At 38.0% G+C, this 16,941-nt stretch overlaps 1 protein-coding gene across 1 annotated transcript in view; it reads left to right on the top strand.

Moving 5' to 3' along the window:
• LOC121390285 (feeding circuit activating peptides-like) overlaps positions 1-12,856 on the top strand; it is a 41,921-nt gene extending 29,065 nt beyond the window's left edge. The window contains exon 2 of the mRNA XM_041522071.1: positions 9,285-12,856. Coding sequence (XP_041378005.1) covers positions 9,285-10,586 — 1,302 coding nt within the window. The 3' untranslated portion in view covers positions 10,587-12,856. The remainder of the gene's footprint in view (positions 1-9,284) is intronic.
• The last annotated feature ends 4,085 nt before the right edge of the window (positions 12,857-16,941 follow it).

The following is a 16,941-nucleotide window of genomic DNA, read 5'->3' as shown; positions in this document are numbered from 1 at the left end:
GTTTCAGGTAGTTTGCTGCACATACTGACAGAAAACACATTTGTTATTATATACTGGAATAAAACAAAAATAATTACAATATATCCAGTGTTATTTTCTTTAATCATTCATGGAGGAAGAAGGAAGTCCTGATGAAAATATATTACAGGTAAAACAAAACAAAATAAAATAATATATGATGCTTATTCCAAGTGTTAACTATTGTAAATTTTGCTTTAAAGTGCTAAATGCCGAAAGTTATTAATTATATTATTTTATGGTAACAGTCGAAAATTAGACGACCAATTGTTTCAACTTCTGTCAAAGGTAGCAGGTTTTCTGTCAGAAAATAATTTGAGGGTACGTAATAAAAACTAAATATATTCAAAGACGTATATTGGGTGGTTATGGGTTTGAAATGGGTTTTTTTATAGGACATTTTATTTCTTGCACTTTTACAAATTTTAAACAGCAATTATCTTACTATAATCTATCTTAAAATTAGAACAAAATATATCCATTAATTTTTGGGTACATACATGTAATTGTACCCTCCGTACCCTATGGCAGAAACCCAGGGTAGGTAAACAAAAAAGAAACACAACAACCCCCCACCTCTCACACAACAACAACCCCAAAACAAACAGCAACAAACCTCCACAAACACCCACACAATTTCTACTAATTCTATTCCACAATGGATATGTACGTGGAATTCATTTCACTCTGAAGAATTAAAAGTCTTTGCGTGGTGCACGTGAGGTAACGACGGTGACAACTAGTGTTTATTTACCGAAAATATTAGAGGTTATAGAATGGCAAACACCACTGCCTCCGTTGCTCAAAATGAGCACGGGAAATCCGATATTGTAAAGACCGTACCCACTGTCAGCATGTACTACAATTTCCACCATTATTCAACAACCACAACATCAAAACCAAAACAAAGCAAACAAAATCAGTAGGTGTTTAATGTCACGGAAATAAAATACAGTTTGTTCTGTTTAATGAGCATCGGATAGTTGATGCCATTCAACGCATATAATATTATTTTAGAGGAAGGAAGGAAACGTTTTATTTAACGACACACTCAACACATTTCATTTACGGTTATATAGCGTCAGACATATGGTTAAGCACCACACAGATATTGAGAGAGGAAACCCGCTGTCGCCACTTCATGGGCTACTCTTTTCAGTTAGCAGCAAAGGATCTCTTATATGCACCATCCCACAGACAGGATAATACATATGTTACTGCCGAGTTACTGCTGTCGTGGGTGTGGGAGAAAACAAAAGAAATGAAAAGTTCCACACTTACATCGGTTTATTTCGAGAACGTAATCTCTCACACATATAACTATATCATACCCATACAATGTGACTATTAAACGGACATACCCTAGTTTTTAAACACTTAGACATATTATTTTTACTATTAGAGCCGTTTTTGATAACTGAAATCATACAATACTTAGATTTTATTGTTTAGATTATCCATATCCGTACATTCGAAGTGTTTTTGGTCATCCTGGTGTTTTCAATATCACAAAATGCATTTATCATATTTTTAAAAACGCACGTGCGTTTGAGAAGTAACAGTTATGGAGTCGAGTTTTAGTCTATTTTTAGAGGGTATTTTACCATTTCGATGTCACAGACTCATGTTTCACTCAATTGTAACTTTATCCAAATGTGTTACAGGTTTGTAGATTAACTAAACTTAGTGTTAATTTTCACGGGTTGAAACTAGGGTCTGTCCCTTTAACTAAACTTAGTGTTAATTTTCACGGGTTGAAACTAGGGTCTGTCCCTTTAACTAAACTTAGTGTTAATTTTCACGGGTTGAAACTAGTCTGTCCCTTTAATCAAGAAACCTGTACACAAATAACTTTTGCTAATTATCTAGGGGATATATAACTTTTGTTTTACAGCATACCTTTACTACAGTACTTTATGTAGAAAATCATAAAATATAAACTCGTCACTTCTAAACATATTCATTACAATCACCAGCCTCGGTGGCGGTGTGGTTAGGCCATCGGTCTACAGGCTGGTAGGTACTGGGTTCGGATCCCAGTCGAAGCATGGGATTTTTAATCCAGATACCGACTCCAAACCCTGAGTGAGTTCTCCGCAAGGCTCAATGGGTAGGTGTAAACCACTTGCACCAACCAGTGATCCATAACTGGTTCAACAAAGGCCATGGTTTGTGCTATCATGCCCGTGGGAAGCACAAATAAAAGATCCCTTGCTGCTAATCGGAAAGAGTAGCCCATGTAGTGGTGACAGCGGGTTTCCTCTCAAAATCTGTGTGATACTTAACCATATGTCTGACGCCATATAACCGTAAATAAAATGTGTTGTGTGCGTCGTTAAATAAAACATTTCTTTCTTTTTTTCATTACAATCAATACTAAATACATTTGTCAAACGTGTTTAATTAATATGGGCGCAGCCATGTTGGAAATGGGATTATGGGTAATCACCAATATTGAACCGTATCAGTTCTAGGATTTTCATCCAAACTTGATAAACACTATTGAAAACTAACACTATACTACTTAAATGATTATAATATTATCTTAAACATACAGAGACTAAAATAACACAAAACTATTGGAACTTGCGAGTACTCGGGCACTTTGCAGTCACATGGCGAAGAATTACAAACCCTGCACGATACTCTACCTTACGACATACTACCATTTCATATATAAAACTACTCGCCTGACAATAAAACAATTAAACATGAGTCTACATATTGTTAGGATAATATGTACTATTAATTACCATAAAATAATAGGCATATTAATCACCTGTGGGAGAAAACAAAAGAAATGAAAATTCCACATTTACATCGGTTTATTTCGAGAACATAATGTGGTTCCCAGCTAATTTGCATAATTACAGGGAGGGATTAAATAATTATAACTCAATTAAATTATCTTTGAATGGTCTTTCTATATGTAATTGATTATAACTTGGCCTAAAAATAATAATAAAATAATTATTTTAATACTTTTTTACCTGCCAGCCTTATGACTTAACCACGACACTACGGAGGCCTAGCCTGAGCAGTTTGCGCCTCAATGTTTATGACTACTCTCCTACGACTCAGTGTCTTTAGACTTTTTCTTCAAACAAACTAAAACAAAAAAAGTATGGAAGCACAAAATGTTTTAACGGCATGAGTGAGTGCTAAATACCCGAGCCCCGTTTAAACCTTGGTTTTTTTGTAAAAATTATTATTATTACTATTTTTTTTTTTTTTTCACATTTACAAAATAGTGTACATAGTTACATATATTTTAGGCTACAATGTATGTAAAATCAAAACAAAATTGATTTTAAAATAACAGAAACAATATTTCACTATTCCGTTATTTCCAAGAGGGGTTCGGGAACTGCAATTCTTTACTTTATTATTACGTGTTAAAATGGATCGGTCTGGGATCAATCCCCGCCGGTGGGCCCAATGAACGGGTGTACTAAGACTGCTATATCAAAGTCCGTGTTCTAACAGAAAATAATGTAGCAGGTTTTCTCTCGAAGACTATATGTCAAAAATTACGAAATGTTTGACATCCAATAGCCGATGATTAATAAATCAATGTGCTCTAGTGGTGTCGTTGAACAAAACAAACTTTAATATTATCACGGGCGTAGGAAGGTGCCAAAACGTGGGGGAAGGGCGCACACACACACACGCGCGCGCACACACACACACACACACACACACACACATATATATATATATATATATATATATATATACACACACACACACGCATACATATATATACACACACACACACACACACATATATATATATATATATATATATATATATATATATATATATATATATACATGTATATATACATGTATATATACATGTATATATATGTATATATATATATATATATATATATATATATATATATATATATATATATATATATATATATATATGTATGTGTGTGTGTGTGTGTAACCAAACAAAACTATTCTTAACATAACGTTTAGTATTTACTAGAGTTGTTAATCAACCGTAATTGTGTCAATTTTCAGCGCGATTTTACTTTTCAGGGGAAACAAATTCTATTTACGGGCTGAGTTATGCGAATCTAGAACAAATATATTATAAAGACTGAGGCACCCAAAACATTTTTTTTTTCGATCTCATAGAAACTGGTTACATCCAAAAGGATTTTGTTTGGTTTGTTAGTATCTGTTGGTGTGTGTATGTGTGTTTGTTTGTTTGATTGTGTGTGTGTTTGCGCGCGCGTATGAACATATATACATATATATCTATGTTTTTATATGTGTTTGTGAATATGTGCTTCTGTGTACAAATTCATGTGTGTGTGTGTGTCTGTCTGTGTGTCTGTGTGTGTCTATGTGTGTGTGTGTGTGTAGTCGTGTGTGTGTGTGTGTGTGTGTGTACATGAATGTATCTTATTTCCGTGTATTATACATGTGTATGCATGTGTGTAAAACAAGCGTTTCGTCCCCATACATCAACATACCAACGCACGTACCAACTAAACCAAGGCCCATAGGAACAGTGGGTTGGTGGTGGTTGGTGGCACAGTCTCTAGTGAAGGGGGTATGTGTGTGTGTGGGGAGGGGGGGGGGATGACACAATCCAGATTTGTATTCTTTATTTATGTGGAGTAGGACCAAAAAACGTACATTTTCATCCTCACGTTTGGCCTGTGCGTCCCCTCCCCCGGTTCCCACGGGCTTGTATCTGACCTAGCCACGCACCCAATCATCCATCATCCATGCATCCATCCATCCATGCATGCATCCATCCATCTATCCATCCACCCTTCTATCCATCCATCCTTTATTGGATATAAACATGAAAATATATCAAAACGAATCTTTACGACTTTAATTCAGTAACACGATACCCAGCGCAACGTGCTTGAACCATAATTAGCTCTGACAAGAGAAAAATATCAATGGCACGTGACTTGTTCTGCCTCTTTCTTCTTCTTCTTTCTTTTCTTTTTTTCTTTACAGGAAGTTTCAATGGACGTTAATTAACTTTGATCACTAGCTTAAAGTGTGTTTTTTTTATCTCCCTTCATTAGAGGCAAATGGATTGTATCAGCGTAAAACTAGGCTTTGTTAATTAACTTGGCTTTTACACGCACAAATTCTTTCTGTCATGTTCAGCGAATAATTTTCTCCTGTGAATGACGTAACAATTAAAGTGTTTATGTTTTTATATGCAGAATTCGGTAAACAGTCACATCCAACAAGGCTTTCAGCCGAATAAAATATTAAAACGCAAAAACACAACCTTTTAGGTTCCACTAGACCAAATCATTTGCCATTGTCGATAATGTTAATAATATAAAATAAAACTGATTTCTTACACACCCATTGGTGAGAACATCATTCGTTATTTTTGATAACACATATTTGTTTACACATGTACGTGTGTTAACAATTTCAAGACATACAACTGGCAGCTCTGAGAGGTCATGACCCAGTAACCAAAGCGATCGAAAGTGGAGTGACGTCACTTTACATTCTGACTCCGGTGGAAATGAAATGGGGTGACGTCACTTTACACTCCATACGCCATGACCCAGTTAGGCTACGTTCTGTAACAACATAATTTAGTTCATTATATTGTTTACATTTTCATTTTTTCGAGGTATGTAAGAAATAGAATACTACATTCGTGTCCGTTTGATACCATTTATCTTACAACTTGTTGTTTAAAAACATATCCAACTCGCTTTCGCTCGTTGGATACGTTTTTAAACAACGAGTTGTAAGATAAATGGTATCAAACGGAAACTCATGTATTATTCTCTATATACAATGTAGCAGTATGAGCAATGTGTGAATGAATTCACCTATTAGTAACCATCGTACTTTGTTACACAAAAGTTTAAAAATTGAGTTTTGTTCAACGGCACCACTAGAGCACATTGGTTTATTAATCATCGGCTATTGAATGTCAAACATTTCTTAATTTTGACATATTGTCTTAGAGAGGAAACCCGCTACATTTGTTTTCCTTAATAGCAAGGGAACTTTTATACACACCATCCCACAGACATGATAGCACATACCACAACCTTTGATATACCAGTCGATGTGAATTGGTTGGAACAAGAAATAGCCCAATGGGCACAAAAGCAGTGTTGCATTTGTTTTCTACACTCTGCTGTTTCAACCTCTCCACAACAAAATGTTAATGTACTCTAGATAGAAGAACCTTAAATAAAGAGATATGCTGTTAATAGGATATACCACTTACCTGATGTCGAATTGTTTGTGAAATTATTATCAGAAGAATATTTGTTTTTGTGTTTTTACTAGGTGTATTGCAGACTGTCAATTCTATTTAGATTATAGTGTGTGGGCGTTAGACAAGGCGAAAATTTGTCTCCACTTTTCTTTTCTTTATATTTAAATGACTTGGAGGACTTTTTGAAAGCAGCTAAGTGTGAAGGTGTGTCAATTACTGCGTATGACATAGATATATACTCTGATCTTGGTCTTAACATACTAACTATGATGTATGCTGATGATACCGCCCTACTAGCAACAGGATCTGAAGATCTTCAACAACTATTAAACGCATACAAGGACTATTGCAAAACTTGGAAACTTGAAATCAACATAACAAAAACTAAAGTGGTGATATTCGGTGGAAAGAAAAAAAGGACAATAGAAGTAAATGGTTTATAGACGACGTTCAGCTTGAAAATGTTGACGAATATAAATATCTTGGCATTTGGCTTCATAAAACAAATCAGTTGAACTTATGTCAGAAGACCTTATTTGAACAGGCTCAGAAAACTATGTTTTATATATATATTATGAAAATGTAATGAATATTGTTTGTCTATAGAATACCGAATCCAATTGTTCGACTCAGTTGTTGTACTTATTTTGTTGTATAGGTGCGAGATATGGGGTTTTGCCAATCTCGATAATATGGAAAAATTTCATATTCAATTTTTAAAATATCTAGCTCCAGTTCGAAAGAATTCTCCTATAAATATGTTATATGGTGAATTTGGAAGAAAACCCCTTTACCTGATTGTATTTTGCAGAATGGTTTGTTTTTGGGCTAAACTTTTAACATGTAGAAGTACAAAATTATCCTTGTGTGTTTACAAACTAATGTTTTATGACTTTATTCAATATGGTACAGAATATAAATGGATTGTACATATGCAAGATATATTTTACAGACTCGGTTATAATACTGTATGGGACGCACAGCATTTTATATCTATTCCATGTCTAAAACGAACCATTAAGCTACGACTAGAAGACCAATATACTCAGAACTGGCACAACAGTATTACTGAATCAGGGAAATGTTCTACATACCTGCTTTTTAAAGAGAAAATAGAATTTGAAAGTTACTTTAATATACTTAACAGGAAAAATTATACCACTTTTCTCCGATTTCGTATATCTAATCATGTCTTACCAATTGAAAAGGGCAGGTGGTCCAATGTTCCAAAAGAAGATAGAACATGTACATTATGTAATATAGGTGATATCGGAGATGAGTTTCATTATATTTTTATTTGTGATAAATTTAACAAAGGACGAAAAAGATTACTAAAGCCATACTATGTTATTAAACCAAATGTAATTAAATTTAGAGAACTGTATAATTGTAAACGTGTCAGCATCCTATCTATCTATCTATCTATCTATCTATCTATCTATCTATCTATCTATCTATCTATCCATCTATCTATCTAACTATCCATCTATTAATTTATTCAGAATAAATAACAGTATCTGCAGAAATAAACAAAGTAGTAATTAGCGTTAACTATGTAAGAATTTCACAGTCATTTCAACTTTGACATGAACATTTCACATTTAGTACAGTACTTACTTTTAGACATTTCAGTGTCATCTAGTATACATTGTTTTGCCTTATTACATAAGGTTAATACGACAACTAAACATTACTCCAACCCCCGAAAACAAATAAACGAAAATAAAACAGTAACAACAAAGAGCTAGAGAAATTTTGTTAATAAAAATTATCTGGTGGGGTTTTTTTTCCCGAACTGTTTACGTTCGCTTTTAATTTATCATGTGTAATATTCAGTACCGTATCAAAACTTCAAAACACTATGGTTTTTAACTGAATAAGGCGTTCCAAAAATACCTTCTAAATAATAAGATTTTAGTACACGAACTTTGGAATTATTCCATTTGAAAACAAAAAGTGTGTTACATCATAGATCTCTGTTTATGGTACAACAAAGAATAAAATGGCAGAATAAATAGCGAATGAAAGCTAAAAACAACACTGGCAGATTCAGAAAGGTCTCTGCGCGATTGCCCTAAACGCACGTCTCTGGAGATCTTTATTTTCAAAATTACCAGAACCCTCTACAGATCTTGCTTCCTATGAGAATTCGACTTATTTGTCTTCATTCAGCTCGAGAGGGCGGGGCGTAGCCCAGTGGTAAAGTGCTCACTTGACGTACGGTCGGTCTGGGATCGATCCCCGTCGTTGGACCCATCCATTGGGCTATCTCTCGTTTCAGCCAGTGCACCACGACTGGTATATCAAAGGCTGTGATATGTACTGTCCTGTCTTTGGGATGGTGCATATATAAAAGATCACTTGCTACTAATGAAAAAAAATGTAGCGGGTTTGCTCTCTAAGACTACAGGTCAAAATTACCAAATGTTTGACATCCAATAGCCGATGATTAATAAATCAATGTGTTCTAGTGGTGTTGTTAAAGAAACCAGACTTCTTCGTTGAACTCTAATCGCGCCTTTATGGTTTTACTTAAATATGTAGTCAAATACTAGTATATAGATTCAGCACCATTAAGTAGTAATAAACCAAATAATATCCGCCTGGGTCAAAGGTCGAGGTGCATCTAATTTTTTTGTATAGTTAATAGCACAAGTCCTGCCATTGGTGATAAATGTGACATTATTTGTTGTGCAAAAAATATTTGTAATTTAATTTGAACTAGTGTCAGTGTACCAACTACCGTTGTACTTGAAACATGTGCGTGATCCTACTAAAAATAACATGACATGTTTTGTGCGGAATTAGGGTAGTCATAGACGCTACCCGTTATGTCTGAAATCAGCAGCTTCACCCCCAATTTTTTTTTCTGATCCACTTTAAGGGGTGAGGGGTGGTAGTATTAATATACATGGTGTATATGTCGATTGATACGCCACATATGCTATTATTGTTGTCTAGGGTATTTGATTTGGTGGCATACACCCTTTAACTCCACATTCGTTTCTTCTTGTTCTTTTTCTAGAACGATCGTCTTCGCAAGCGCTACATCTCTGACGACGACATCGCTCTGCTGTTATCCCAAATCAACAACGAGCTCAAACGTAGCGACGGCTTCTTCCTGGACCATCCGTTTGGCTCGCCGATCAGCGAACCGGACTCCAACTCCGGGAGCGGGGAGATCATCGACCAACTGTCGCAGCTGGGCCAGTCGTTTCTGGAGGCAGACGAGAAGTTCAAGCGGTACGGCTACAACAAGAACGCGGGTTTCGGAACCCGGCATCTGGACACGCTAGGAGGGTACGAGGTCCACAGGTACAAGAAGAGGTCCGCGGATGAATCTCACTCCAGACGTAAGCGAGATGCCGGAGATAGTGATGAAGATGAGCAAGACCACGAAGATGTCAAGAGAGCTCTAGACACCCTCGGTGGGTTCAACGTTCACAGCTTTAAGAGAGCTTTTGACAGCCTTGGGGGAATGAATGTTCATGGTGGTTTCAAAAGGCCATTTGACAGTCTTGGAGGAATGAATGTCCATGGTGGTTTCAAAAGGCCATTTGACAGTCTTGGGGGAATGAATGTCCATGGTGGTTTCAAAAGGCCATTTGACAGTCTTGGGGGAATGAATGTCCATGGTGGTTTCAAAAGGCCATTTGACAGTCTTGGGGGAATGAATGTCCATGGTGGTTTCAAAAGGCCATTTGACAGTCTTGGGGGAATGAACGTGCATGGTGGATTTAAGCGACCATTCGACAGCCTTGGGGGAATGAACGTGCATGGTGGATTTAAGCGACCATTCGACAGTCTTGGCGGGATGAATGTCCATGGTGGATTTAAGCGACCATTCGACAGTCTTGGCGGGATGAATGTTCATGGTGGATTTAAGAGACCATTCGACAGCCTAGGGGGAATGAACGTACATGGTGGATTTAAGCGACCATTCGACAGTCTTGGCGGGATGAATGTCCATGGTGGATTTAAGCGACCATTCGACAGCCTAGGGGGAATGAACGTCCATGGTGGATTTAAGCGACCATTCGACAGCCTAGGGGGAATGAACGTACATGGTGGATTTAAGCGACCATTCGACAGCCTTGGGGGAATGAACGTACATGGTGGATTTAAGCGACCATTCGACAGCCTTGGCGGAATGAATGTTCATGGTGGTTTTAAGCGACCATTCGACAGCCTTGGCGGAATGAACGTTCATGGTGGCTTCAAGCGATCGGAACTCGACACCCTCGGTGGATTTAATGTTCACACATTTAAGAGAAGTGCAGAAAAAACCGAGATAAAAGACGAGAAAACTGACAAGACCGAAGAATAAGATGGGAATTGGTCCGGCATCCTCTAATGTATTTGAACGACAAAACCATAACACATGCTCAAACATACTCCGACCTGTTTTAACATGCTCCAATATGTTCCAACCTACTCCGGCGTACTCTGGCATGTTCCAACTTACTCTAATGCGTTCCAGCATACTCCGATGTGTTCCAGCGTACTCCGGTGTACGTTCCAACATACTTTAACATGTTCCAACCTACTCTCGTGCGTTCAGTCATACTCCAAGACACTCAGACGTACGTTCCACCGTGTGTTCCAAGACACTCTGGCGTGCGTTCCAACATACTCTGACATGTTCCAATTTACGATCATACGTTCATCTTACTCCGGTATGTTCCAAGATACTCTGACGTACGTTCCACCGTGTGTTCCAAGATACTCTGACGTACGTTCCACCGTGTGTTCCAAGATACTCTGACGTACGTTCCAACATACTCTCTCATGATCCAACTTACTGTTATTAAATTCCAGCATACTTCGATGTGTCCCAGCGTATTGTAGTCTCTGTTCTAACATACTCTGATTGATTTCATTGTCTCAATTTACTCCGATGTGTGCTCCAACCCACGTCGTTTCATGTTTAAAATACCTTCGTGTGTGTTACACCATATACCAAGAAAACAAAGAACCTTGAAAATCTAAACACCAGATGTTCAATTCAAAAACAGACTTTTACAATATTTTGCACATATGGCTGTGGATGTAAATACTAAAGCCAAATTTATGAGTGTGTTGTCATCCCTTTAAAACCTTATTCTGCAGAAAAAAAGGTGATTTCATTTTACACTGTATGGTAGTTTCCCAGCTGATGTCAAACGGGACGAAGCGTGTATTCAAATAAATAAGTTTGTACTTGCTTAGGTAAATAAACTCGTACTGAAACACGTGAGTGGGTACTTGCTTGGGCAAGTAAACTGTTACTGAAATAGATAAGTTTGTAGTTGCTTAGGTAAGTAAACTCGTACTGAAACACGTAAGTGGGTACTTGCTTGGGCAAGTAAACTGTTACTGAAATAGATAAGTTTGTAGTTGCTTAGGTAAGTAAACTCGTACTGAAACACGTAAGTGGGTACTTGCTTGGGCAAGTAAACTGTTGCTAAAATAGATAAGTTTGTAGTTGCTCAGGCAAGTAAACTCGTACTGAAAAACGTAAGTGGGTACTTGCTTAAGCAAATAAACTATTACTAAAATAGATAAGTTTATAGCTGCTTGGGCAAGTAAACTCTTACTGAAATAGATAAGTTTGTAGTTGCTTGGGCAAGTAAGACAATATTCATATATGTTACATCAAAGTTATATTAAAATCAATAGTTAACCGGTCAGTGATAAACTACAGTGTTGCAGTTTAATTATTAAATAAATTATTTTATTCAAAACAAAATAATTATGTAGACATAGTGAGTACCCATTCCTATGATAATGGAACAAATCTGTAAATGATGAAACACTTATATTCGTGGAAATGCACGGTGTTTTTTTTTGTTGTGTTTTTTTTTTTTTTTACATAGGAAATACGTTTGACTGTACTGTCATTTCTCGTAGGCGTTTACTAGAAATCACTGTACATGATAGTATTTTCGTGTCTACGGGAATTCAGTCTAGTAAAACGTAGCACCAGTGTTACAGACATGCGAATTACCACACATTTGAGTATTGGATTATTTTCAGATTAGTTTCTGTTGTACCGGAATGGTTGCTGTATATATGTATACAGTATCGTAGCAATTATTTTACAAATTAAACCGCAAAAGCTGTATTTAATTGTTGTTTTTTTACTTTATGGTCATTTGTAAAACAGAACGAAAATAACGTTTATAATATAACTGAAAATAACACATACTAATTTCATGGTTTAGATATGTTCAGCAAGTACAAACTTACCTCTGTAGATACGTAAAAATCACCGTACACTATATCGAAAAATTACCAAACAATGTATCCGGGAAATCACCGTACAGTTTAATCTGGAAATCACGGTACATTGTATCTGAACATCTCCGTACATTGTATTTGGAAATCATTGTACATTGTATTCGGAAATCTCCGTACATTGTATCTGAAAATCACTGTATATTATATCGGGAAATCACCGTACACTATATCTGGAAATTACAGGGTTTTTTTCTGCAGGACAGCGTTGTACAGGGGTGGTTATGTGCCAGGAGGCTACTGATCTCAACGTGTTTTTGTTATTGCGTCTATGCATAGCTGTACTAAATGACTATAACACAATAAACGACACGATGTTCGTCCGACGATCTTTGTGTGATGCTGTTCATATGAAGTTTCCAACAGGAAAAACTCAAATACACACGCGCTGACGTACATACGTCTGCACGCACACCCAAATCCACAGAAACAGGGGCGGGACGTAGTCCAGTGGTAAGGCGTTCGCTTGATGCGCGGTCGGTTTGTGGCGGGACGTAGCCAAGTAGTACAGCGCTCGCTCGATGCGCGGTCGGTGTGAGATCGATCCCCGTCAGTGGGCCCATTGGGCTATTTCTCGCTCCATCCAGTGCACCACGACTGGCATATCAAAGGCCGTGGTATGTACTATCCTGTCTATGGGATGGTGCATATAAAATATCCCTTGCTGCTAATCGAAAAGAGTAGCCCATGAAGTGGCAACAGCGGGTTTTCTGTGTGGTCCTTAACGATATGTCTGACGCCATATAACCGTAAATAAAATGTGTTGAGTGCGTCGTTAAATAAACAATTTCCTTCCTTTTCCGCACGCACACACAGAAAATCGTACACATGATATCGACGACAGTGATGCATTCACATGAATTGCGATATAAAATAACCGGCCTCGATGACACAGTGGTTAAGCCATCGGACTACAGGTTGGTAGATACTGGGTTCGCAGCCCGGTATCGGCTCCCACCCAGAGCGATTTTTTAAGAGCTCTTCTCACTCACTAACCACTAAAGCCCCGGTCACACTGTCAATGATCGTGTGGCCGGATCCACGACGGATGAAAACCTCACGGATGACCCCGGATAGTGGTCTAACCGCGGTCCCCTACGGATGCACCACGGTTTAACTACGGTTTTCGACGGATAAACCAAGGATTATTAAGGATATGGGTCAGTTGACAACGGGGGTCGCTATGGATCGCTAAGGATTGGTACAGTTTAGTACGGACCACAACGGATTGCCACGAATGATGCCCGGTCGTATCCGTGGCTAACCCGGCGTCCTGATCCTTGACAGTGTCACCTGAGCCCCGTTCCAGGAAAGAATTGTAGCTAAGGTTAATTGTAGTGACTTACGGTGAATTTTACAACTGGCACCGTAAACTTTACAGCCGTTCCACAAAGCAACCTTACGGTAGTCGTAAGTGTCCCTTTAATTGTTAAAATATTCTTTGCGAAGAGGTGTGAATTAGTTAAATAATGAATTGTTTACCGACTTTTCGGAACATCTTAGATGTATTCATTAGTATCGGACATCCATGAAGTAACTTGTCAGTTTATTTGCTAAGCGATAATTGCCGAATGCATAAGACATAAGAGTTATCTCCCGTATGTTCGTGTGAAAGTCGTATGGCCTAGAATGTTTTTTCATCAAACGCCGAGTTTTATCAAAGGTATTTGGTATATATTAGATCCATTTTTATACAAAAAGTTAGTATCCTTCTTAGAAAATGACCAAATCGTCATTTAACTGCCATTTGACAGCTACGTTAGTGGCTTACAACTAACTCGTACCTATTGTAAATTTTCACAGTAATTTACGACGATAGTAAGCTACGCTGCGTCGTGGAACGGGCTGGCGATCGTAGAACAAAGTTAAGGAGGCGATAGTAGGTATTTACGGCGATAGTAGTGCTAAGATCGCTTCGTGGAACAGGACCCAGGGTTTAACCAAATTACAGCTAACCCACTGTCCAGGACAGCGTGCTTAATTGGATATAAGTACATACATAAGTTGAATTGATATAAAATATGAAAGATAGAGATATATACCAATCATGAGCGGATCCAAAATTGTTTTTAGGGGTGGGTGGGGGATGGAGTGCGGTGGGACTAAGGGGAAAAACGGCATATGGGCCAACTCGTGGAAAGGGGAACTCAATAAAAATTGTTTTTAAAAGCCAGAAAAAGAGGCACATGAATCCGGAGGTGAGGGGTGGGGGTGGGGGTCCTTCTCTACCAATTTTTGTTGTATTTTCACACTAGGTCTGGAATGAGAGAAAAAACCCTCTGCCGCCAGACATGCGACTCTCATGGAAAAGCAGCAAGAAATCTTTTATGTCATTGTCTGTCTTACTTTCTGTCTGTCTATCTGTATACCTACCTACAACCTACCAATCTACCTACTACCTACATACCTACCTACCCACACACCTACCTATCCACCCAACTATTCATCCATTCATCCATCCACCCATCAAACTATTTTATCTATTCATCCCTCTAATCCTCCCCCACTCTCTCTCTCTCTTTTTCTCTTTTACTATCAGAGACTGTCTTTTGGTCAAACGCTGACGTAACTATAGATGTTTAAAAAAACCCCCATAAAATGAACGATGCAATGGAAAGATGCCCTAAGAACAAGTGAAGAAATAACATCGATCGTTTACCTATTTTTGAAGACCGTCAGCAGTAACTTAATATATTTAACGTCACTCCTAAAAATTAACACCATTTGTTATCAATATATATATATTGGAAATGTATGTCCGTGAGACGCAGAGACAAACGCAGATATACGATCCCGTTATATCGGAACATCCTAGCAATGTGTCGATGGCGGAACGTGCTTAACACTGGATTACATGTAAGATTAAATAGTTTTGTCAGAAAGGACGACTGTTGAAATGGATTTGCGTTTCATTGTTTTACTCTTTGAATATTGATGCCATTTAAAAGAACAGATAAAAGTATGTAACGGCCTGTAACGGATCTCCTGGGAGTGGCAGTCCTCCTTTAAAACTGACATCTGATGGTAGTTCATTAATGTTTTGCATATACCATAGTTTGACACCCAATAGCCGATGTGTATTTTTCGTGCTGGGGTGTCGTTAAACATCCCCTTTCCTGTCCTGGACGGAAGAACCGGTTGAGGCCGGTACTTGTGCCCAGGACAGCCGTGCGCTACAACAAGTTGATCTGAATGTGCACGTTAAACAATTTTCCATTCCATTCCAGTTAAATATCTGATCTAATCTGATGGTGGAAGAATTTCGTGCAAGAATTACAACTGTTACAAAATTCACTTCACACTGCCTTGTACAGAAATATGGTTTTGGTTATTAAAAGTTCTTGTAGATTTACCTTGAAGCTTTTAGACGTGTCTTAAGTCATTCGTTTCAACTTATTTCCGTACTTATATGCAATTACAGTTCCAACACACTGTCCTGGGCACACGCATCAGTTATTTGGACTGTCTGTCCAGGACAGTGGTTTAGATGTTAATTGGTTAGTGGTTAGTGAGAGAGAAGAGGGTGTAGTGGCCTTACACCTACCCATTGAACCCTTAAGAACTCGCTCTGGGCCGGAGCCGGTACCGGGCTGCGAACCATGTACTATCAGCCTGTAGTCCGATGGAGACATTTCTTAAAACCCTTCCTGATAGCAGCATGGGGTCGTTTATTAAAACAACACTTTTGACCAACCAATTGCAATTTCAGTTGGGTTTTTTCCAGCCTTCAGCGCGTGGCTCATCGACACACAAAACCACAATAAAATACACATTTTAAGTCGAATCGAATACACGCAATCGTTGACGAATTCGATTCACTAATCATTTCGAATTCTGTCCCTTCCAGAGACTTTTTTTTAATTTCACCAACACCCACTGACTTTTTCTCTCTGTTTGCACAGGACTTTACTTTTTGTTGCTCATAATTAATTTTTCCGCACGTCTTCTGTTCAAGATGCACTCGACTACGTTGTCTGTACGTCACTTTAATAACCGCCCCATCACCCCAGACACGGAATTTGTTTGATCGGAGATTTGGCATGACGAGATTCAGTTAATGGTGTTAGCGTGTCAGGAATCAAGTCTCGAATACAAATTTCAAGATTGGAATCAAGGCTCTTGGTTGTAAGCCAGTCTTCTTCGCTCTTTTTTTCCAATTCCGTGTACACTGTCGCGCCTTCGTATAGGGATGCGTGTAGTGTGATAAGTTTATTATAATTAAATCACCGTTATATTCATCGCAGTTTAAAGTCGCAGACCCAAGTTTAATCCGGTAAAAACAGACACTACGTATGTTCGTCTACAAACCTGTAATACTTCTACTTGTTATAGAGTGAAACTAAAGTCTGTGATGTTTAAGAGAGGAAATGCCGGCTAAAATAGACTAGCACTTGGCTCAATAACCA

The sequence above is a fragment of the Gigantopelta aegis genome, chromosome 15 (assembly GCF_016097555.1).
Source record: "Gigantopelta aegis isolate Gae_Host chromosome 15, Gae_host_genome, whole genome shotgun sequence".
Lineage (NCBI taxonomy): Eukaryota > Metazoa > Mollusca > Gastropoda > Neomphalida > Peltospiridae > Gigantopelta > Gigantopelta aegis.
Note: the sequence above shows the minus strand (reverse complement) of the source record. Positions and strands in the feature narration are given on the sequence as shown.